At 39.0% G+C, this 21,938-nt stretch overlaps 1 protein-coding gene across 1 annotated transcript in view; it reads right to left on the reverse strand.

Moving 5' to 3' along the window:
• Nucleotides 1-21,938, reverse strand: part of ap3b1a (adaptor related protein complex 3 subunit beta 1a) — an 89,650-nt gene that overhangs the window by 47,972 nt on the left and 19,740 nt on the right. The window contains exons 9-20 of the mRNA XM_065243909.2: nt 20,099-20,196; nt 19,962-20,016; nt 17,877-17,948; nt 17,703-17,765; nt 9,880-10,012; nt 9,392-9,501; nt 9,081-9,257; nt 8,060-8,246; nt 3,936-4,066; nt 3,718-3,844; nt 3,357-3,513; nt 486-666 (exon numbers count right to left, since the gene is read on the reverse strand). Of these exons, the coding sequence (XP_065099981.1) occupies nt 486-666; nt 3,357-3,513; nt 3,718-3,844; nt 3,936-4,066; nt 8,060-8,246; nt 9,081-9,257; nt 9,392-9,501; nt 9,880-10,012; nt 17,703-17,765; nt 17,877-17,948; nt 19,962-20,016; nt 20,099-20,196 (1,491 nt within the window). The remainder of the gene's footprint in view (nt 1-485; nt 667-3,356; nt 3,514-3,717; nt 3,845-3,935; nt 4,067-8,059; nt 8,247-9,080; nt 9,258-9,391; nt 9,502-9,879; nt 10,013-17,702; nt 17,766-17,876; nt 17,949-19,961; nt 20,017-20,098; nt 20,197-21,938) is intronic.

Raw genomic sequence — 21,938 nt, forward strand, 5'->3', positions numbered from 1 at the left:
GACGAATTATTCTTTATTTAGTAGTCACGCTGTTCCCTTTGGGGGCGGAGGCGAAAACACAAGCCGCCTATACAGTATGTAAATATGCACACAGACAATGACGCCCCCTGCTGCACGCTAGAATCTCCGGAAAAACAAGATGGTTTTAAGCGCAAAATGTACGCTTTTAAACGTACAAAAACTGCTATCTCATGGAGAGGCTTTATCGTGATCTCAACTAACAGATTCTGCAATAAAACGAAAATCACAAATTTTGAAAAAAAACCACTTTGTTTCTCATTATCTCGAAACTTGTGCTGCCGACTTGTGTCACTGGTTTCCGTGATGGTCACATTTATTTATTACATATTTTATATTAGCTTGCCTTCTTTTATGTATGTTAACATGTTGACTATAGCAAAAAAGTAGCCCTCCAGATTGCTTTTTCTATTGTGGTAGCCCTTGCTCGAAAAAAGGTTCTGCTCTAGACTACATCTGCTTCTTACCTTTGTGACTGGTTTGGATTTGACAGGTTCATACTTGGCTTTTTTCTTCTGATCCGTTCCCGAGTCCAAATCTGGTTCCGATTCGGATCCGGATTCATAGGAGCTCTCTGATGAGGAACTCTCAGAGCCCGATTCACTCTCTGATCTGGATTCAACCTTAGCGTTTCCATTCTTCTGCTCTCTGTCGAAGTCACACAGACAAACAGACTTAACATTAAAACCTGACCTGATGTAGAAAGCCTGTTTTGCTGAGAACCAAATTATATCCTGTAAAGCTCAGTTCAAACCCAGGAAACACAACCTGATAAAATGTATACTTGCAATGCACTACAACAAGTCATTTTAAATAAAAGCATCTGCCAAATGCATAATGTTGATAATTTTTACCATTTGGGAATCCATTCAGCCGATCTCTGGGTCTGGCGGTACCACTTTTAGCATAGCTTAGCACAATCCATTGAATATGATTAGACCATTAGCATCGAACTAAAACATAACCAGAGAGTTTCTATATTTTTCCTATTTGAAACTTGACTTTTTTGCGCGATTCTAATGGTCTAATCCGATCCTATGGATTGTGCTTAGCTATGCTAAAAGTGGTAATGTGTTCAAAACTTAAAGAAAAATTATTTGGAATCAGAAACAGACGGAGTAAGAGAGGGGGTGGCCTAAATAAGGAGTGGAACCAGTGTCTAATTGTAAAATGATTAAATGCATTAATTTGGCCTTTGGATATTATTTGCTGTGTACAGAACAAGCAGCACATGCACGCACACACGCACACCATTTAACTGAACTGTGCACAATTTACAGGCAGCATTCAAGTGAGTTTGCTAATGAGAGAATGTCATTGTGTGTGTGTGTGCGTTTGTGTGCGTGCATGCGTTTTGCTCGTGTAAGCTGTTGAATGAAAGCTGCAGGTTCAACAACAACAGCAACGCTGCACAAAATTTGTGTATGTGCGCTGTGTGTGTGTGTGTGTGTGTGTGTGTGTGTGTGTTTAGATGAACAGATGGTCAGTAAGATTATTGATGCCACATTTTATTAGTCACGTTTTATGCTGCGGCATACACACTCACAGAGACACACACTCAACACACACTATTTACCTTCTGCACATATATAAAAAGCCAGCTCTATATGTGCAGAATCACTTATACACCCTTATTTACACACACACAGAAAAAAAAAATCACAAAACACTAAACAAACATACAATATGATTATACGGTCATGCACGTAAACACTTTAAAATCTACACCGGCATGTAATGTTAGTAGTAAGTGCTTGATTTCAAACCAGTCATTTTGTTATCATCATTCAAGGGGTGTTCGAAAACATTGAGTGTTTGATCCCAATTAAGTGTTCGCGTGCAGAGCGATGCATCTATAAAAGTGAGAAAATGATGACAATTTTCATTTCGGGGGGATTTATTCATTTAGGCCCTGTTTATATTAGAGCATTTGTGTTTTAAAACGGCACTTTAAAATGAAAACGATCCTCGTTTAAACTGGCATTTTAAAAAGAATCTCCATCCACACTATACACCACCATAAATGCATGAAACATGACCAATCATGTAACTGGGCATGCGCATAAAAGTGTAAAATAACTTATTACTCTAATAATAGCTTACATTTTGCGCATTTATGCAGCCTAGGGGTGTGCGATATTGACAAAAAGTCATACATGGGTCCTTTGCTGGCAACTATTACAGACACTATTTTTGAACCTATAAAAATGTGTTCGGGAAAGTCTTATACTGTTCTAGCTCCCCCCTACAACATATTAATATGATTAATAGGTTAATTTTGATTTTATAACTAAACATAAAGGTCTTTATGATTTAAAAAGAAAGCATTCAAGTGAACAGTACTAAACAGTAGCGAACTTGAAGCAAAAATAAATTTCAGCAAATGCAAACTTCAATCAAACATAGTAAGAGGTGAAGTATTGCTTTAGCCTACAGAAATGCTTATTGCATTAATTTTAAAAGTGTGCGAGGTCCGTGCACGTCCTCCGCTAGCAACACAGAAATAGCTAAAAGCGCAAGCGCCTAAACCAGCATTATATTAATGACGTTGAGTTTATTGTTTTTATTAATTTATATTCACAAAACTTATCAACAAAACATCGATTAAAATTAAGAGACAAATTATCTGAAACGAAATTCATTTTGAAGTAGCAAACAAAACTTACATTAAACTGGAAAATAATGTCTGACCCATTACAATTCTCCCTTCATATTGGCCTTTACAACGCCTATATGGTGTTTAAAATTACAGTCTATCTTTCGTAAGCTAACTTAATTTAAACAAAACATAAACACATTACAACAATAATCAAACCCAACAATACTCAAACATTAATATAAAACAGACATTATCTATAAGGATACATCTTAAAACAATCCGATATAGCGTTTATAATAGCTGGTTGGTAGATGTTTACTATTTTTGGCAAAACCTCCGTTGCAAACCAACATTTACATAAATAAAATAATTTTTACTTTGAAAATGATGCGCTGTCACGTTAACATCAGCTGTTCGTTTACATAAGACTCCGTCTATGTTCATTTACACTCAGAGCAACGTCTGAGTTCTCAAACTAAAACAGGGTCTTCAGCGTTTGCGAACGAATCCGTTTATGAGGGTCGAAAACGGTGATGTAGTGTAGATGAAAGGCGTAAACGTAGCAAAAGTAACGCGTTTTAAAGGATAAACGCATTAATGTAAACATAGCTTTAAAGTGCATTTTTATGAAAAGTCTGAAGGACTAAAGTTCAATAACACTGCGTCTGATATTTCTAAAGCACACTTGCTGAACCAAATGTAACTTTGTGACTGGTTCAGATAAAAATGAAAGTGATACCTGTCTTTGCTCGCTGCTTTCTGTTGTTGTAGTTTTTTATTTTTTTGGGTTTTCTTCTTCTTATCCGAATCTGATTCGCTGGAGCTTTTCTCCGATTCGCTGGAGCTCTTGTTGGATTCGTCGCTGTTCTCCTCGCTCTCAGATTCACTTCCTGATTCTATGGGGGCACACAAACTCCTTCACTTAAGTAAAATAGTTGATAAACCAATCCCAAAATGTATAGCTGGAATGCACTGTGAATCAGTTTGGATTAAAGCATCTGCCAAATGCATGATTGTACAGTATGTAATATAAATGTAAAAATATTTCCATACACATCTCCTAAATAAAAATAAGACAAAAACCGTGATGCATCTCTGACCTTCACTGCTGCTGCTATCCTCGCTGCTGCTACCTTCCTCTTCTTCCTCCTCTTCGTCATCAGAATAAAACTTATCTGATTTGCTAGGTTTGGCTTTACCGACGGCCTGCGCTCCTGCCTCCTTCACCTGCCCCGGGCATACAGAAACAGGAAATGATGTCATAATCATTTGGATAGGAATAACACAAGGTAATATTCGAAATGGGAGGTGGGCTCACCGGTTCCACAATCTCTACATTTCTCACAGATGGGTCTGGAGCGACAGCCGGCCAATCAGAAAGCTCCAGGTACCCGGTGGCCTGAGCGTTGAGAGTATGAGACAGCGTGCCGAGCTGATAGCGATCCCGTTCTGAGAAAACAGATAAATGTGTTTCATTTAGCTAAAATTTATACATGGTCATTAAACACTACATTGCGTCATGGTGGTTGAAAAAAACACCTCTACACATCTGCTTACCAATCCAAAATAAAAAGTCTAGGCAAAACGAATAAACCGACGGGTTTAGTTTATCTCTGCAATTCTGGCTGAAACTGTACTTCTTTGTCATAATAAACAAAAAAGCAATAAGTGTCCTCGCAGGCATTCAGAAGCGGCTCAGTAATTGACATTAAACTGGCAGAAATGCCATGGCATTCATATCTGGCCTTCTCGCATTGCATTGCCTCCATCCCATAATAACCTATATGAACGCGTAATCACTCCAACTGAGAGATGTGATCTGCAGAATATCAACCAAAAAACGCACGCAGTGGCTCTTAACTGCCCGTATATTAGAAATGACAGGTGCGGTTAAATGTCACGGGGTAAATTTATGCGCCATTAATGAAATACAGTTGCATGTTTGTGTGCTTGTATCAGTTTAATTGTCAAATTAACCAAAAATTGGAACAAAAGCCGCCCCATATTAGAGCCAAAGTCTGGAAAGAATTAAGGGTGGGTGGTTTGAAAAGGTTTTCTCTATCAATCCTAAATCGAGCCATAACAAGAGAGTGAGTAATTTGTGATAAACCCCCTATATAAGTGAGGCTTTCACCTTCATCATAGAGATCGGGTTATATGTCACACTTATAACCCGACTGACTCCAAAAACACACAAAGACGTGTCGCTTTGAGTTTCATCGTGGAGATACATAATCAGCCCTTTGCAAACTTTATTACCTCCTATTAAGAGCGAGATACGCTTTACTAAGCGGTGAGCCCTACGCTCAGCACAACAAAAATTACCCTCGACGACAGCCAGCAATCAATCACACGAAACACATCCATCCATCCATCCATCCATCCATCCATGAATCTACAGGAGCGAATGATCAACGTCCTTTTCCTGCTCGTGAGCGTAATTACTCCCGTTTAATTGCAGGTGAAGCCCGTAAACGTAGAGGAGGCGTAGTGAACAACCGCATGGGCGTGTGCGGGCGGACGAGGCTCCCGGATTCGACTCGCATCAGATGCCCGATATCAAATTACCTCAAATCCAACAATTCAATTCCGAACGGGAGCCGTAGGCACAGCCTTTCCATTTACGCTTATAATCCGAATATAAGAGTTAAGCTTGGGGAATGGGGAAAAAGTGGCTACGGATTGCAGTGCGGGATTGATGTTTACGGGTTAACGTTGTTGTCATGGATGGTGGTGCCAGAATTCCCATGACAGTGTTATGTTTTTCAGCTGTTGATTTGAGTTCTGACGCGCTGCTGGAATGCTACAACGTGATGGAATAGAGCAGCAAGGAGGATAAGTTAAGGAGATCAGAAGTGACAGGGTATTGAAGTCTCCGTGTCATTCAGAAACAGGACATTGCGGCGTACAGATTGCGTAGGATTTATTTAACTGCAGTAGATATTTTATCGTTCAAAGACATAAATGGTTTACAAAAGTGGTGTGGCGTTAAAGGGACAGTTCACTCAAAAATGAAAATAATGTCATTAATGACTCACCCTCATGTCGTTCTTAAAAAAAAATCCAGATAATTTACTCAACACCATGTCATCCAAAATGTTGATGTCTTTTTTTGTTCAGTCAAGAAGAAATTATGTTTTTTTTTGAGGAAAACATTCCAGGATTTTTCTCATTTTAATGGACTTTAATGGACCCCAACACTTAATAGTTTTAATGCCGTTTAAAATGGCAGTTTCAAAGGACTCTAAACAATCCCAAACGAGGCATAAGGGTCTTTTCTAGCGAAACGATTGTCATTTTTGGCAAGAAAAATAAAAAATATGCACTTTTAAACCACAACTTCTCGTCTTTCTCCGGCTGTGTGACAAGCCAGCGCCACCTCACGTATTTGTCTAATGATGTCGAAAGGTCACGTGTTACATATATGAAATGCACATTTGCGGACCATTTCAAACAATAAACTGACACAAAGACATTAATTAGTATCATTCGACATACAACAACATCGGAACGGTCCTCTTTCTCCACACTTGTAAATACTGGGGCGTAGTTTCGATACGTCATCCATGACCTCTTGATGTGATGATGTATTACGTGAGGTCGCACTGGCTCGTCACACAGCCACAAGAAGACGAGAAGTTGTGGCTTCAAAGTGCATTTTTTTGCCAAAAATGACAATCGTTTGGCTAGATAAGACCCTTGTGCCTCGTTTGAGATCGTTTAGAGTCCTTTGAAACTGCCATTTTAAACTGCATTAAAACTGTTAAGTGTTGGGGTCCATTAAAATGAGAAAAATCCCGGAATGTTTTCGTCAAAAAACATAATTTCTTCTCAACTGAACAAAGAAAGACATCAACATTTTGGATGACATGGTGAGTAAATTATCTGGATTTTTTTTTTAAGAAAATGGACTAATCCTTTAAGATGTTTTACATTTAGCCCGAGAGGTTGTTGACCCTTGAAAATCTATGTACGGTATCCTGTCTATGTCTAGAAAGGTAATAAAAACATCATCAAAGTAGTCCATGTGACATCAGTGGGTCAGTTAGAATGTGTTGAAGCATCGAAAATAAATTTTGGTCCAAAAATAACATAAATTACGACTTTTTGACACGTAACTGCAGTGATGCGGATGACGTATGACACGGCTGACGTGTTATCTGGTGCGCCCCAGCTGGGTTTTTTTGTGCGCCCAGGCTTTGTTTACAGTTTGAGGGAGACGCACCCTCTTAGTTTGTAAAAAAAAAACTTTGCAAACATGTCTGAGGATAACACGTCATTCGCGTCACTGCATTCACGTGACTTTAGTCTCGCGCATGCGCTTCACAATAGACGGGGAAGAAAAGACAATACTGAATAAAGTCGTAATTTTTGTTATTTTTGGACCAAAATGTATTTTCGATGCTTCAACACATTCTAACTGACCCACTGATGTCACATGGACTACTTTGATGATGTTTTATGACCTTTCTGGACATGGACAGTATACCGTACATAGATTTTCAATGAAGGGTCAGCAAGCTCTTGGACTAAATATAAAACATCTTAAGCACTATTCGGACGGGATTAGTTTTCCAAACGACGATAGAGTTTCAAATTGTCCCCCTGGACATCTGTGGTTTTATGTACCGATTCGGACGGGATTAAAATTCTCAGGCTATTCCAGAGATAGGAGTATCTGTTTCATGCATTTGGGCGTTGCAGAAGATCACATGCTCTGGATACGCGTGTTTGTAATGTTTAATATTTTGCTTTAAATGTAAAATTATTACAGAACATGTAATTTATTAATTTAATTTTAATAAATCAAAATAAAATATACAAATCCTACTAAAGTAACGTTAGCCTACATGTTTTATATAACTGGCTGCCTATAATAAACCCAAAGAAATAATGATTAATAACAATTCATTATCTTTATTAATTAACATTACCATTCCGGAGTTGAACAAGTTTGAACGGAGTTTCTTACCTTATAACGTTACTGATATTACAGTGGCCAGTCTTAACGGTGTTTGATATTCAGCTCGTCTTGATTTAATTACTTTATTTCGCCGAATGAAAAAAAAAACATCCATATCTGAATGAATGGGACTCAGGAAATACAATTTACGCACGTTCATAAGACCTTACGGCCAAAACACGAAATGAACCACGGTTTCATAAGATATTGCGGGCAAACACAGACATTTGCATCCGGACGGGATTACATTTCTCAGAGGACCTCTGAGTTCGGCGAAAAACAGTAGGTAAATTGCTCTGGAATTCTTCCGGAGGTCATCAGAGAAAAACACAGACATGGCTGAATAGGGGTTCAAACTGTGCTCCCAAGATGAACTGAGGTCTTATGGGTTTGGAACAACATGAGGGTGAGTCATTAATGATATTATTTTTATTTTTGGGTGAATTATCCCTTTAAATGTTACATGCCATTGCTTTTACCTTTGAAGGCAGACTGAAGCACGGGTGCCGGTTTGGACGCCATCAGGATGCGGCGAGCATATTTACTCAGGGCTCCGCTCTTTTCGTTCGGAACGATCAGCTGACGAATGAACCGCGTTCGGTCTCTGATGTCATAGTTCTGATCATACTTGCCCAAGTTTAGGATGTACTGAGTCAGCAACTTAGTCTGTGTGAGAGAGAGAGAGTAAGAATAAAGCAATGAGGTATAAGAAGCTGTGCTATGAAAACATCATCATCACTTTATAGTACACCCATCACATTTCTAATCACAATCTTCAGAGATCCAACTGTGACATACAGGTTTTTTCTTAATATACGTTTATAAACAAACTTATTCTTTATACATAGTAACATCTGCAGGTATCTTATAATACCTCATATTGTATCTTATTTCCAAAGTACATATAATGCACACCTGCATTACAAACAATCGTCTCTCAATCAGGACTTTTAATTTTTTATATTTGGCACATTTAAGCAGTAACACTGGTAAGTAAATGTTTGTGTGTTGCTACACCGTTGTTGCAAAGCATCAATGATTGCCATATCGACAAGCACCACATAAACAGATAAACAAAATTACTGAGTACATCTTTAAATTAGGGATGCACCGATACCACTTTTTTGGAACACGAGTACGAGTACTTGCATTTCAGTACTTGTCGATACCGAGTACTTAATAAAAAACATGATTTAAATTTACAGGTAACAGCTTTCGTCATATAATTTAACAAAAAAACAAGGGACTAGTTTTCCAGTTTGTTGTAACCTCTGCCTCTTTGGACAACACAAGAGGCATTAACCCCTTACATGCCGCTCAAACATAGACATTTCTCAGACCGTGGTATCGATCCCTGGTATCGGGGGACTTTTAACGAGTACGAGTACTTTAGAAAATGTGGTATCGAGGCGGATACCCGATACCAGTATCGGTATCGGTGCATCCCTACTTTAAATTATTACCACCTCACCACACAAAAAAAAAACTCGTTGACTTCACCTGTTTGGAGTTGGTCAAGTACAGTTTGGCTGCCAAATTGACCGTTTGGAGTTTGACAATGTCCTCTTCATTGGTGAAGGTCTTGGCCATCTTTCTAAGGACGTCGGGGGCGATTTTAGGCACGTTTTCGCAGTATTCACCCATTAGCCACAGAATGCTGGCTCTCGCCATGGAGACCTTTATCACAAATACAAAGGTGAAGTGTAATTGTAAAGATATATAGTGCTAAATAAAACAAAACTTAATCGAAGTACAGTAAATTGTACACCAGACTAGTGTTGTGCAACACGTTTCTTTTGCATTTCACTTACAGTGATGTTGTCAAAAAGTTTGGCCATGTGTTTGATGATGTCACTGTGCTGCGACGGCTGAGTTTGCAGGAGCTTCTTGATCACCACAACGCTTTCTGCGACAACAGTTTCTACAAGAACAAGAAATACACAAACATAATGACTTACATTACACTGTTTATTGAGTTCAGAACATATCATGTCATTTCTGGTAAGAGAATTTGGTGAGGATCGATGCTCCCTGATTTTGCGATGCATTGTGGGATTTTTGAGGGAACGAACATTACCACTGCATAGGAAGGATTTTGCGATTGGAAAAAAGTCCCAAAAATGTCTGACTCCCTGGTCAGTGCCGTGACAACTGAACAAGGGAGCTGTTTAAGACGTATGGCTTTATGGTAGAAATAAACTTCAGCATTCTGGTAAAATCCAGGATTTTACATTCAAAACTACTAGATTTTCACACAAAGAGATTTGAGAAGAAAGGGATTGTAGTGTGGTTAATTTACCATCTCTGTTGGACAGTAACAGTACGAGGCCGTTGAGGCAGGTGTCCGCCACCTCGGAGATGTTTGTGGCACATCTACCAATGGCCTGGATGGTGGCTGCAGCAAAAGCCTTATCCTGACTCTTTACATACGTCTGAAAAACAAACACACATAAACAGAGCTGCTTCTATCTGCTATTTCCAAGAGCATCTGGCTGCAGCACTAGTCTGTGCAAGTGACGTCACTACTTGCACTCTCAGACTCCCGCGCTTCCTGTGCAAGTGACGTCACTTGCACTCGACAGGCTTTTGCCATTTTGTGCGGACGAGTGGAATACGCACATGTCGGAGAAAGTATAACCTCAATCTTACCGTAAATTTGATACTTTTTTATGTTTTAACAGTTTATGAAGGTATCTTATATTTAGAGTTAAATCTCAAGTAGATGAGAATACATAATGTAATTTTTATTTTTTATTACTTTAAACGTCTCAGGTTCTACTTGCTAATGCTATAATAGTCTTTAAAAAATAAATACTTTTGGATCATGTTGTTGTTGTTTTTTTTTATTTGAAGGTACATTTTTGTTGCTGTTCAGACTCTTTAATACCCTTGATAATCATTATTCTAGCTGTTATACAGTAAGTTAACTGTAACAACTGGCATAGCATATTGAAAGGCTAAACATATCGACATTACAGCGAGATTGTCGTGCAATTAACACAACCTACAACACGGAAACAATTTGAAACACATTTTGTTTATTTTTATAGAATAAGGATAATTAAAATCCTGTATTTCAGACAACCTGCAAAATAATACAGTGTTCCAGGAGTAGGGTTTAGGATATTTCCCACCTCAAACCCGTAAATAACGTCTAAATTAAGCTAAAAAAAAGAGAGTATTTAGTAACATTAAATTGATAAATGATTTAGTAACATCAACACGTTTAAAGTATTAAATACCGTTAAATGACCGCCGTAATTTCCGGGTTGAGGTGGGTAATATCCTTATTATGGGTTATCTGGAACGCAGCATTATTTTGCAGGTTTGTGTTTTAATAATTTATATTCAATAGTATCCCTCTGTACTAACGTTTCCGGTTTATTTAAGTCGATTGCAATTGACGTCACTTGCACAGGAAGCGCAGGAGTCTGAGAGTGCAAGTCTGAGAGTTCAAGTGCTGCAGCCAGACCCTTCTCGCTATTTCTCAGCTGTGTTTCAAAACCTAAGCAGGATTTCTCTCAAGTTGAAACATGTGAACCGAGGTGGTTACTTAAGTGTTTACCCATTTACCTTGTTTGAAGGTACATAGGCAACCTAGGGTTGCAAAGGGTCGAAAAGTTTCTGGAACTTAATCTGTGGAATTTTGGAAATATTTCAACTTGGAAACTTATCGAGAATTCATGGGAATTATTTTGACATTTTGGGAAATGTATATAAACTATCATATACAAATAAAAATAAACATTTTGTTTGGTCATAAGCAGACAATTGATTCATGACTTTTAATTTAAATTTTGCACATTTTTTCAAATTCCCAGTTTATTCCCATTAATTCCCATATATTCTCGTTAATTCCCAAATATTCTCATTTATTCCCATATATTCCCATTAATTCCCATTCAATCCTGTTAATTGCCATTAATTCCTGTCAATTCCCATTCAATCCCATGAATTCCCATCCAATCCCGTGAATTCCCATTCTGTGAATGCTGTGAATTCCCATTCTGTAAATTCCCATTCTGTGAATTCCCATATATTGCTGTGAATTCCCATTCAATCCCATTAAGGCAAGGCAAGGCAAGGCAAGTTTATTTGTATAGCACATTTCATACACAGAGGTCATTCAAAGTGCTTTACACAGAAATGAGAAAACAATATATAAAAAAGAAAAAGAAAATGTAAAAATAAGATTTACACGATAAGATCACAATAAAGACAAAGATACATGAGAATTTAAAATAACAATTAAAGAAAATAAATGTGATTTTAATAAAACAGTTTAAAAAGTTAAAAAGAATAAAACAGGAGTAAAAGTGACTTGAGTTAAAGGTGCAGTCAGTGTGAAGCAGCACAGTGCTCATTCAATAAATGCAGAGTTAAACAGATGTGTTTTTAATCTAGATTTAAAAGTGTTTACTGTTGAAGCACATCTGATCTCTTCTGGAAGTTGATTCCAGCTAGAGGTGGCATAAAAGCTAAATGCTGACGCACCTTGTTTTGAGTGAACCCTTGGTATTTCTAACTGACCTGATCCTAATGATCTGAGTAATCTGTTAGGTTTATATTCAGTTAGCATATCTGTCATGTATTTGGGTCCTAAGCCATGAAGTGATTTATAAACGAGTAACAATACTTTAAAATCTATTCTAAATGTAACAGGAAGCCAGTGTAAGGACCTGAGGACTGGAGTGATGTGCTCAGATTTTTTGGTTCTGGTCAGAATTCTGGCAGCAGCGTTCTGTATGAGCTGCAGCTGTCTAATGGTCTTTTTGGGGATCCCCGTAAGGAGTCCATTGCAGTAATCCACCCTGCTGGTGATGAAAGCATGAACAAGTTTCTCTAAGTCCTGTCTTGAGACAAAACATCTAATTCTGGCAATATTTCTGAGATGGTAGTAAGCTGATTTGCTTATCGCTTTCACGTGACTACTGAAATTGAGGTCAGACTCTAAAATTACACCAAGATTTCTGACTTTATTTTGTGTCTTTAGACCCTTAGAGTCAAGGTATGTGTTAACTTTGAGAGTTTCATCTTTATTTCCAAATACAATGACTTCAGTTTTGTCTTTGTTTAACTGGAGGAAGTTTTGACGCATCCAACAGTTAATTTCATCAATGCATTTACATAGAGAGTCAATGGGGCTGTAGTCATTGGGTGACAGGGCTAAGTATATCTGGGTGTCATCTGCATAGCTGTGGTAAGCAATTTGGTTCTTTTTCATTATTTGACCAAGTGGGAGCATATACAAATTAAACAGAAGCGGTGCAAGAATTGAACCCTGTGGGACTCCACATGTCATGGATGTCCACTCAGATTTATGGTTACCTAAGTTCACATAGTAACCTCTTCCTTGTAGGTATGTTTTAAACCATTTGAGAACCATCCCAGAGAGCCCTACCCAGTTTTCCAGTCTATGTAAGAGTATGATGTGATCTACTGTGTCAAAGGCAGCACTAAGATCTAGTAGCACCAGCACTGATATTTTACCTGAATCAGAGTTTAAGCGAATATCATTTATTATCTTTATGAGCACTGTCTCTGTGCTGTGATGCTGACGGAAACCAGATTGAAAGTTGTCCAGATAGCCATTTGAGTTTAAGAATTTGTTCAGCTGATTGAAAACAACCTTTTCAACGATCTTGCTTATAAACGGAAGATTTGAGATAGGTCTGTAGTTGCTAAGTATGGTTTTGTCTAGGTTACTCTTTTTTAGGAGAGGCTTAACAACTGCTGTTTTTAATGACTCTGGAAAAGTGCCTGTGATCAGAGAGGTGTTTACTATTTTTAAGAGGTCAGTTTCTAAGCAGTTAAGCACCTTTTTGAGAAAAGATGTGGGGAGAGTGTCAAGGCTGCAAGTTGATGCTTTAAGATGTTGTACTGTTTCTTCCAAAGTTTTTTATATCAATTATGTCAAATTCTGAGAGAATGGCTAATTTCTGAGGTTGTTGCAATGATATCTGACTGACCACAGTACAATTTGAGGTCGTATTGATCGCCATTCTGATATTACTGATCTTCTCAGAGAAAAACTTAGCAAACTCATTGCATTTGTTGTCAGAGAGCATTTCACTAGGAACTTGATTTGGGGGGTTTGTTAGTCTCTCTACAGTAGCAAAAAGAGTGCGAGTGTGGTTTATGTTGTTATTTATAATATTGGAGAAGAAGGTCTGTCTAGCTGTGCCTAGTTCTACATTGAAAGCACGAAGACTGTCCTTATAGATGCTATAATGTACTTCAAGTTTTGTTTTCCGCCACATACGTTCAGCTTTTCTGCAAGTTCTTTTCATGTGCAGTACTGCTGTTGTGTTTCTCCAGGGTGCTTTACGTCTGCCAGTGATCACCCTGACCTTTACTGGAGCTATATCATCAATAGCATCTTTAACTTTTATGTTAAAGTTTTCAAGGAGAACATCAACAGAGTCTGCCGATATGTTTGGCAACATTGACATAGCATTCATAAATACCTCACTGGTGTTCTCATTTATGAACCTTTTTTTGACATATACAGATCTAGCATCAGTGGCAGGACAGATCAATAAATCAAAGTAAACACAGAAATGGTCAGATAGCGCTTCATCCTTGATTACAGTGGATGAAATGTTTAGACCCTTGCTAATGAGCAGATCAAGAGTGTGTCCCCGATTGTGTGTAGGACCTTGCACGTGCTGGGTCAGATCAAAAGTGTTTAAAACATTTAACAGTTCAATCGCAGTATTGTTTTCTGAATTGTCTATATGAATATTGAAATCTCCAGCAATAACAAAATAATCAAATTCAGAGGAAATTGTTGATAAAAGTTCTGTGAATTCATCAACAAATGCTGAGGTGTATTTGGGAGGTCTATAAATAATTGTAAACAGAATGCGTGGTGTACCTTTTAGAGCAATACACAAATATTCAAAAGACTGGTAATCACCAAGTAACACTTGCTTGCATTGAAAGGCATCTTTGAATAAAGCAGCTATTCCTCCACCCCTTCTAACAGCTCTACAGACATTTATAAAGGTAAAGTTGGGTGGGGCTGATTCATTGAGGACTGTAGCACTGCAGCTGTCATCTAACCAAGTTTCATTTAGAAACATAAAGTCCAGGTTGTTAGTGGTGATAAGATCATTAACTAAAAAGGATTTGTTCTTTAGTGAACGGATGTTCAGAAGTGCTAACTTAACAGTAGCTGGTTTTGGAACTGTATCAATCTCAGAATGACGTATAATAGGCAGTAGATTAGATAGAATTGCTGTGCGGCTGGAGACGGCCTTCATCTTTCTATCACATGTCAGGACAGAGATAGGGAAAGCTAAAGGGACATCGGGCGCCCGCTTGTTCTTAAAATATTTTTGATTGTTACTGCTGACGTAGCGGGAACCCAACACACATCAGTTACCAGTGCTGTTCGCAGATGAGGGCTGGTGTGATCCCTGACGTTGAGGCAGAGGTCGGAGTGCTCTCTGAGACAGAGGGGGAGGGCGGGCTGGGCCCGAAGGCTTTGGTGGTTGAGGAGCCCGCCGTTTCTTGGTTGATATTTGGGGACTCGCAGCAATAGAGTGGGAGAGCTTTGTTCCAGCAGATACCAGTTTTTCCATTTTCTCTGAAAAGCCCAGAAGTGGTGATGTTGGAGAGAGGGAGAGAGAGTGTGACGACATCAGCTGTGATTCTGGTGTTCCTGAAGGCTGGGAGGGAGTGTTATCATTCCTCTGGTCATTATCAACAGAAACGTCCTTGGGTGTTGATTCACAATCCAGCTGTAGCGAGGTCTGTGGGCAGGGCTCAGCCTGAGCTGTGTCTGTGAACAGTAGTTGTGACTGCTGAGTTTTATCCTTGTCATCTGAATGTCCATCCAGATGCTGGTGTAAAATCCTGTGGTCATTTCCGCTGTTCAGTAGTGGACTGGCACACTCAGCTGATGGATGATGCATGGAGAAAAAGATATTGTCTTTAAGCAACCTAGCACCTAGTTTGTTTGGGTGGATACCATCTGTGATAAAAAGTTGCCTTTGACTCCAGAAGATATTGAAATTGTCAATGAAATTCAGTCCTCTCATGGTGCAGGTTTTTTGCAGCCATGAATTTAAGCTTAGTAGACGAGAAAACATATTTGTTCCTCGGGCTGGAAGAGGTCCACTGATGAAAAATTGAACTCTCAGTCTTGTAAGTGTTTCAAAAAGTTCATTGAAATCCCCCTTAAGGAGCTCAGACTGCTCTTTTCGAATATCATTCTTTCCCACATGTATGACAATCCGACTGACAGACTTATGTTTCATCAGAATGTTGCAAAGTTCTTTGTTAACATCAGAAACCGTTGCCCGAGGAAAACAGTATGTACGGGTAGCCTTGCTTTCAAAGTTTCTGATAATATTGTCACCCACTATCAGCGTGTTTGGCTCGGCTGCTGTCTGAGCGGAGCGCCGCTGCCTATATGATGTTGAGGGTCTGTTAGCTCTGTAAGCTACTGGCTGACGTGATCTGTGTCCATTAACATTTGGGGATTCTTCACCCAAACTCATTAATGCTTCAAATCTATTTTCAAGCCGTACAGGGGGTGGTAGAATACCAATATTGGCTACTCGAGTTGTACCCATATCTGGGGTAGATGATGCTAATGCAGCAATTTGTGACACTCGTGACAGTCTAATGTCTTGAGCACTTTTGGGTCTCGCACCCTGTTTATGCCATCGGTTTGTGTCCTCAATTTCTTTAGGTTTCTCTGAGCTCACTATGACCTGTTTAAAAGCATTAGGTTCACAGGACTCACCAGCTTTATGTTGAGAAGGACCACGATGAAGCTCCGCTGTATGTTCTGGCAGGGTCGGCTGCGCCACAAGTAACTTTGTTTCGAGAACTGCAATCTTTTGTAAAAGTCTGTGGCAATTTGAGCAGCAGGTGGATTTATATCCAGAAGAAGGCATTCTTTCTTCTTTTCTTCTGTTTGAGTGTGGGCAGCTGTGTTGTCCTGTTTTAGGATTGTCAGCTGCCGGCAATAGCAGACTGCTAGACCGCTTTGACAAAATCCCCAAGTTGTTGAATGTTCCAAATATCAATATAGTTCCAGGAATTTGTAGTTTAAGTGTGAGTGCCCAATTGTTTAGTTTGAGCACTGTGCTGAACTGCTGGTAGTTGAATCAAAAGATAAAAGCGAAAAAGCAAAAGCGCAAAGCACAGAGCGCAAGTAAAAGCGTCCGAACAGTAGCGAAGCAGGAAGTTGAGATTAATTGCCATTCATTCCCGTTAATTCCCATTCATTCCTATCAATTCCCATTCTGTGAATCCCGTCAATTCCCATTCTGTGAATCCCGTGAATTCCCATTCTGTGAATCCCGTGAATTCCCATTCTGTGAATCTCGTGAATTCCCATTCTGTGAATCCCGTGAATTCCCATTCTGTGAAACCCGTGAATTCCCATTCTGTAAATTCCCATTCTGTGAATTCCCATATATTGCTGTGAATTCCCATATATTGCTGTGAATTCCTATATATTGCTGTGAATTCCCATTCAATACCAATAATTGCCATTCATTCCCATCAATTCCCATTCATTCCCGTCAATTCCCATTCCGTGAATTCCCATATATTCCCGTCAATTCCTATATATTCCCGTCAATTCCCATGGAAAGTTTCCAGCCTTGAAAATTTCCAGAATTTTGTAACCCTAGGGGGCCGTTCACATATCGCGTCTTTTGCACACGAAGTTCGTTATTTCAAATGTAGGCGTGTTGTATGTGCGCTTATAATAGAAATGACAGCTTCGCAAAGCACTCGCGGTGTGACGCGCTCCTTTTTTCCGCACCGCATCAAGTTAAAAGCATCTCAACTTTTCAGAATGTCACAAACGCACAGCAGGTCATGTGACAAAACCTTCAATGCGTTTTTAAGCACGACATGTGAGCGGCCCCTAAGGCAACGTCATGCTCTTCCTAAAGAAAAACACATCTTAAACCATCTTAAGGAAGTTAGCTGGTCTCCCAGTCTGGCCAAGTAGATTTATCTGCATGACCAATTGACCAACCACCTAAAACCCAGCTTGGTTTGACAACCAAGACCAGCAAACCACCCTAGGAAGCTTTACTTTAACAGGGATTTATGTAGTTTCAAACATCACATTTCGCACAAACAAAAAATTACCTGGAATTCTCTCAGTATGGTGGAGATGTTTGCTTCATTGGCCAAGTTAGTCAAAATCTCCAACTGAAAAATGTGGACAAACAAGAACATCAGCCAAACCCCAAACATCACTAAACAGACAGATACAGAACTTTTTTTATAGCACACATGACTGAGAGCAGATCTTATATTTACCTTCAGTGTTTTGATGTGTGTGGCGTCTGTTGATCTCACGTAGAAGCTTTTCATGAAGGGCTCAAACATTCCCTAAAAAATAAACAACACAGATATGACCACAGTGTTCATCTTAGATGTCATGTCATGACCAATTTCAGAATATGTTTAATTTTACAGTTTTAGCAACTGATCTATTTAAATGACTGGATTTGGAACGTTTAACGTATCAGCGAGAGGTGAAGCCATCTTGGTGTTCCCAACCGGCAGAGGGCATCATTGACTTACATTCAATATCAGGATCTAAATTCACCCGGTTTACAGCGTATCAGTCACACAAGATTAATTTTTAGGATAGGTGTAAATAAATTAAGTGTTAATTCTATTGTTATTTGCAATGTTTATGTTTTAATCGAGCAGGATAAGGGATTTACAGAAAACGTTAAAGGGATACCCCACTTTTTTTTATATGCTTATTAATTTCATTTTCAAGCCCTCCTAGAGTTAAAGCTCACGTAACACAAACTGTTTCTGCATTTCTGATGTTAATCTGGAGTACCTATAGAGTAGTATGACATCCTTTATATCTCCGAAGAGTCTTTAGTTTAATCAGATTTAGCTTTACCGAATCTTTCCGATAACGTACGAAAAAATGAAGAAGGAGGATTTACTACCGCGGGTGGAGCGAGTACGAGTCATGCAACACTAATAACTCATGATTCACTACATTTTCGTGTCATTTATATAACATGCACGTGCCTATTTCCGCGCCGCTGATTGACGGGTGGGCGGGGTTTTCCCGGGGAAGTGCCCATATAAAGAAGTGATACGTATAGAAAACCCCTGAAACGTCAGTTGGACCTGTAATCGAAAAAAACTTTCCGAAACTTGTACGAACCCGGGCAAAGTCATTCGGCACAGAAATACTCTGTAACATGCCCAACTGCTTTTTTGACACTTTGCCTACGTTTAGGATGAGGAAACAACTCTATAACTGTGTTAATAAGTCAGAATGCTTGAAATACCATTGAACCCCCCCTTTAACCATTTAATTTTTACCATTTTGGAATCCATTCAGCTTATCTTTGGGTCTGGCGGTACCACTTTTAGCATAGCTTAGCATAATCCATTGAATCTGATTAGACCATTAGCATCGTGCTACAAAAAAAAATAACCAAAGAGTTTCGATATTTTTCCTATTTTAAAATTGACTCTTCTGTAGTTAAATCGTGTACTAAGGCCGACAAAAAATTTTTTATTTTACAGTATTTACCACATACATCATTAGTGTTTGACACAAATGTGACCTCAGTGTTTACCTCAAATTGTCCTATGATTTAACAGTCTGTTCACCAGTGTTTACCAAAAATTTACTTCAGATTTTACAGTCTGTACCTCATATCTCAACAGTGTGTTAACAGACACAAATGTGACCTCAACGTTTATCTCAAATTAAACTCTGCGTTGCCGTTTACCACAAATTTACCACGTCATTACCTCATATTTCACCAGTGTTAGACACAAGTGTGACTCTAGTGTTTACATTAAAATTTAGCTCAGTGTTTATCAAAAATTTACTTCAGATTTTCCAGTCTGTACCTCACATTTCACCAGTGTTTGACACAAATGTGACATCAGTTTTACCTCAAAATTTAGCTCAGTGTTTACCAAAATGTACCTCTGATTTTACAGTCTTTAGTTTACCTCATATTTCATAAGTGTTTAACAGAAATCTACCCTTGTTTGCCTCAAATTTAAGCTTAATGTTTACCACAAAATTACCTCGGATTTCAAAGGCTGTACCTCATATTTTACCAGTGTTTATCAAAAATCTCAATGTTTACCTCAAATTTTAGCCAGGTTTACCTTTGATTTTACAGTCTTTAACTTCTGTTTCACCAGCATTTACCTCAAACTTAATCCCAGTATTTATCTTCTTCATTATAACATTTTCAGTACCTAAAATTGTCCTCAAATTTCACCTCAGTGTTCGCCATCAGATTTTACAGCAATGTTTATCTAATTTCTCTCACATTTCTTCCAAGCGCTCATAGCCTGTTAGATTTCATAAAAACTGCTGAACAAGTGTTTTCTTCAAAATTTTACCTTTCTCTGAATGGACATGGTGGCGATGTTCTGCAATACGACATACTGAACCTCCCTAAAGACCAGAAAAAATAGATTAAAAAGAGAAATGACAGATTTGATAATGCTATCAAACCGATGTTATGTGTGTGCTTTACCTGTGACTCCTCAGAAGTCTCACCAGAGATTTGGTGACAATACTGACTTCATGTTTTGGAGCCAAATGCCAGTAGAGCTGAGCCACCGCCATCACAACCTGACAAAGACATTATTAACATATATTAAAGCTTTATGCGTATTTTAACTGCAGGTCGACCATATTCACACACAATGGACCCTTAAAGGAGAGTTCACCTAAAAATTTAAATCCTGTCATCGTTTAATAATTGTTTCATTATGATGGTGTCCAAAGAACCTTGATATAAGTGATAATAAACCAATGATGGTTTTCTGTGATTTATTTCATAGATAAAGCATGTTACAGTTTTGTAAGATAGAGACAATGAAAGAGGAAGGGAGAGAGAGACAGACAGGTGAGGGATGTGCGGGCAGACAGAAAGACAGGTGGACATAAAGTAGCCATTGAAATAGAGAGAGATTAATGGAAGATGGGGTGGAGAGTCAGATGGAGAAGAGAGAGAAAAAGAGAGAGAGAGAGATAGAAACAGAGATAGATGGTGATAGATTAGGAAGCCTTCAATGTATGTAATGATTTTGTCTTCCCCAAATTACTTTGACCCCAATATACGAACAGGACAGCAGACTTCAACATATCAACTGCTAAACCAACGGGGGGGAGAGAGAGAGAGAGAGAAAGAGAGAGAGAGAGAGAGAGAGAGAGAGAGAGAGAGAGAGTATTGATAAAGATAGAGTGAAGACTGACTGTTGAACAATGCAAGACAAGTTTTAATCAAAACATATCACACATTCGCACACAAACACAAACCACACAACATACCTGTAAACACACACAGACCTTGAGCTTGCCGGGTGATGGAGCACTTTGTGTGTGTGTGTGCGTGTGTGTGTGTAATAGTGTTTTATAAAAAATGACATTTTCAATGCACATTTCTATGGTTGTGTATTTGTGTGTGTGTGCAGTAATATGATTTACTGTGGTACAGCCTTGGTCCATCTTACAATGTTATGTATAAACACACACACTCGCACTTAAACACAACACACATAAACACTCAGGTGCATCTTGAAGGCCTCTGTTATTCCTCAGAGGTGAGCAGGAAGATATTTTAGAATGGAGAGAGAAAGAAAGAGAGAGAGAGAGAGAGAGAGAGAGAGCGAGAGCGAGCCTCTGTGTATTTGCCTTATTCTCCATCTTTGATGTTTTCTATTCGTTGCAGTATGTAAACATTCATCAGATGCTATTATTAGCACACTAGAACAATGCCTTTATCAGTTCTTTTAAAAAAAAAAATGCTTGGACCAATCAGATGCATCTGGGGGCGGGACAAGTATATAAAGCGTATTAAGGGCTCGTTATAGTTGTGCGTAGGTCCTATGGCGTAGCCGCGGCGGCGTAGGTTCAGCGTCGGTTTTCATTTATACTTTTGCGTCGTCGTCGACGTGTAAACACACGCGCAGACCGCTTGTAGGTAGTATCCATGCGTGTAACCACAGTAGCAGCGCGACCGTCAATGAAGAAGAAGCTTGGCAAGTTAACCCACAAACGAAGAAGAAACAGCAACTTGTTGTGTATAATTTGAGAAGACCAGCAATGATGGAAGTAAATAAACAGCGACTTTTGTTGCAGTTTGAGTTAAATCACCCCTAAACTTGGCTCATCTGTGTTTTCACCGTAGCAAACGGAAATACCTATGACGAAGTTTTTTTCCTGAGGGGTTCTGGTGGACCAATCACAGCACTTGCGGTCCGCGTAGAACTGATGCGCTGTTAAAAATTTTGCAAGGTGCTCGTCAGGCTACGCACAGGCTACGAATATCCTACGGCGTAGAGCTTACGCGCGACTATAAAAAAGGGGCT

This window comes from Paramisgurnus dabryanus, chromosome 18 (assembly GCF_030506205.2).
Source record: "Paramisgurnus dabryanus chromosome 18, PD_genome_1.1, whole genome shotgun sequence".
NCBI classification, from domain to species: domain Eukaryota; kingdom Metazoa; phylum Chordata; class Actinopteri; order Cypriniformes; family Cobitidae; genus Paramisgurnus; species Paramisgurnus dabryanus.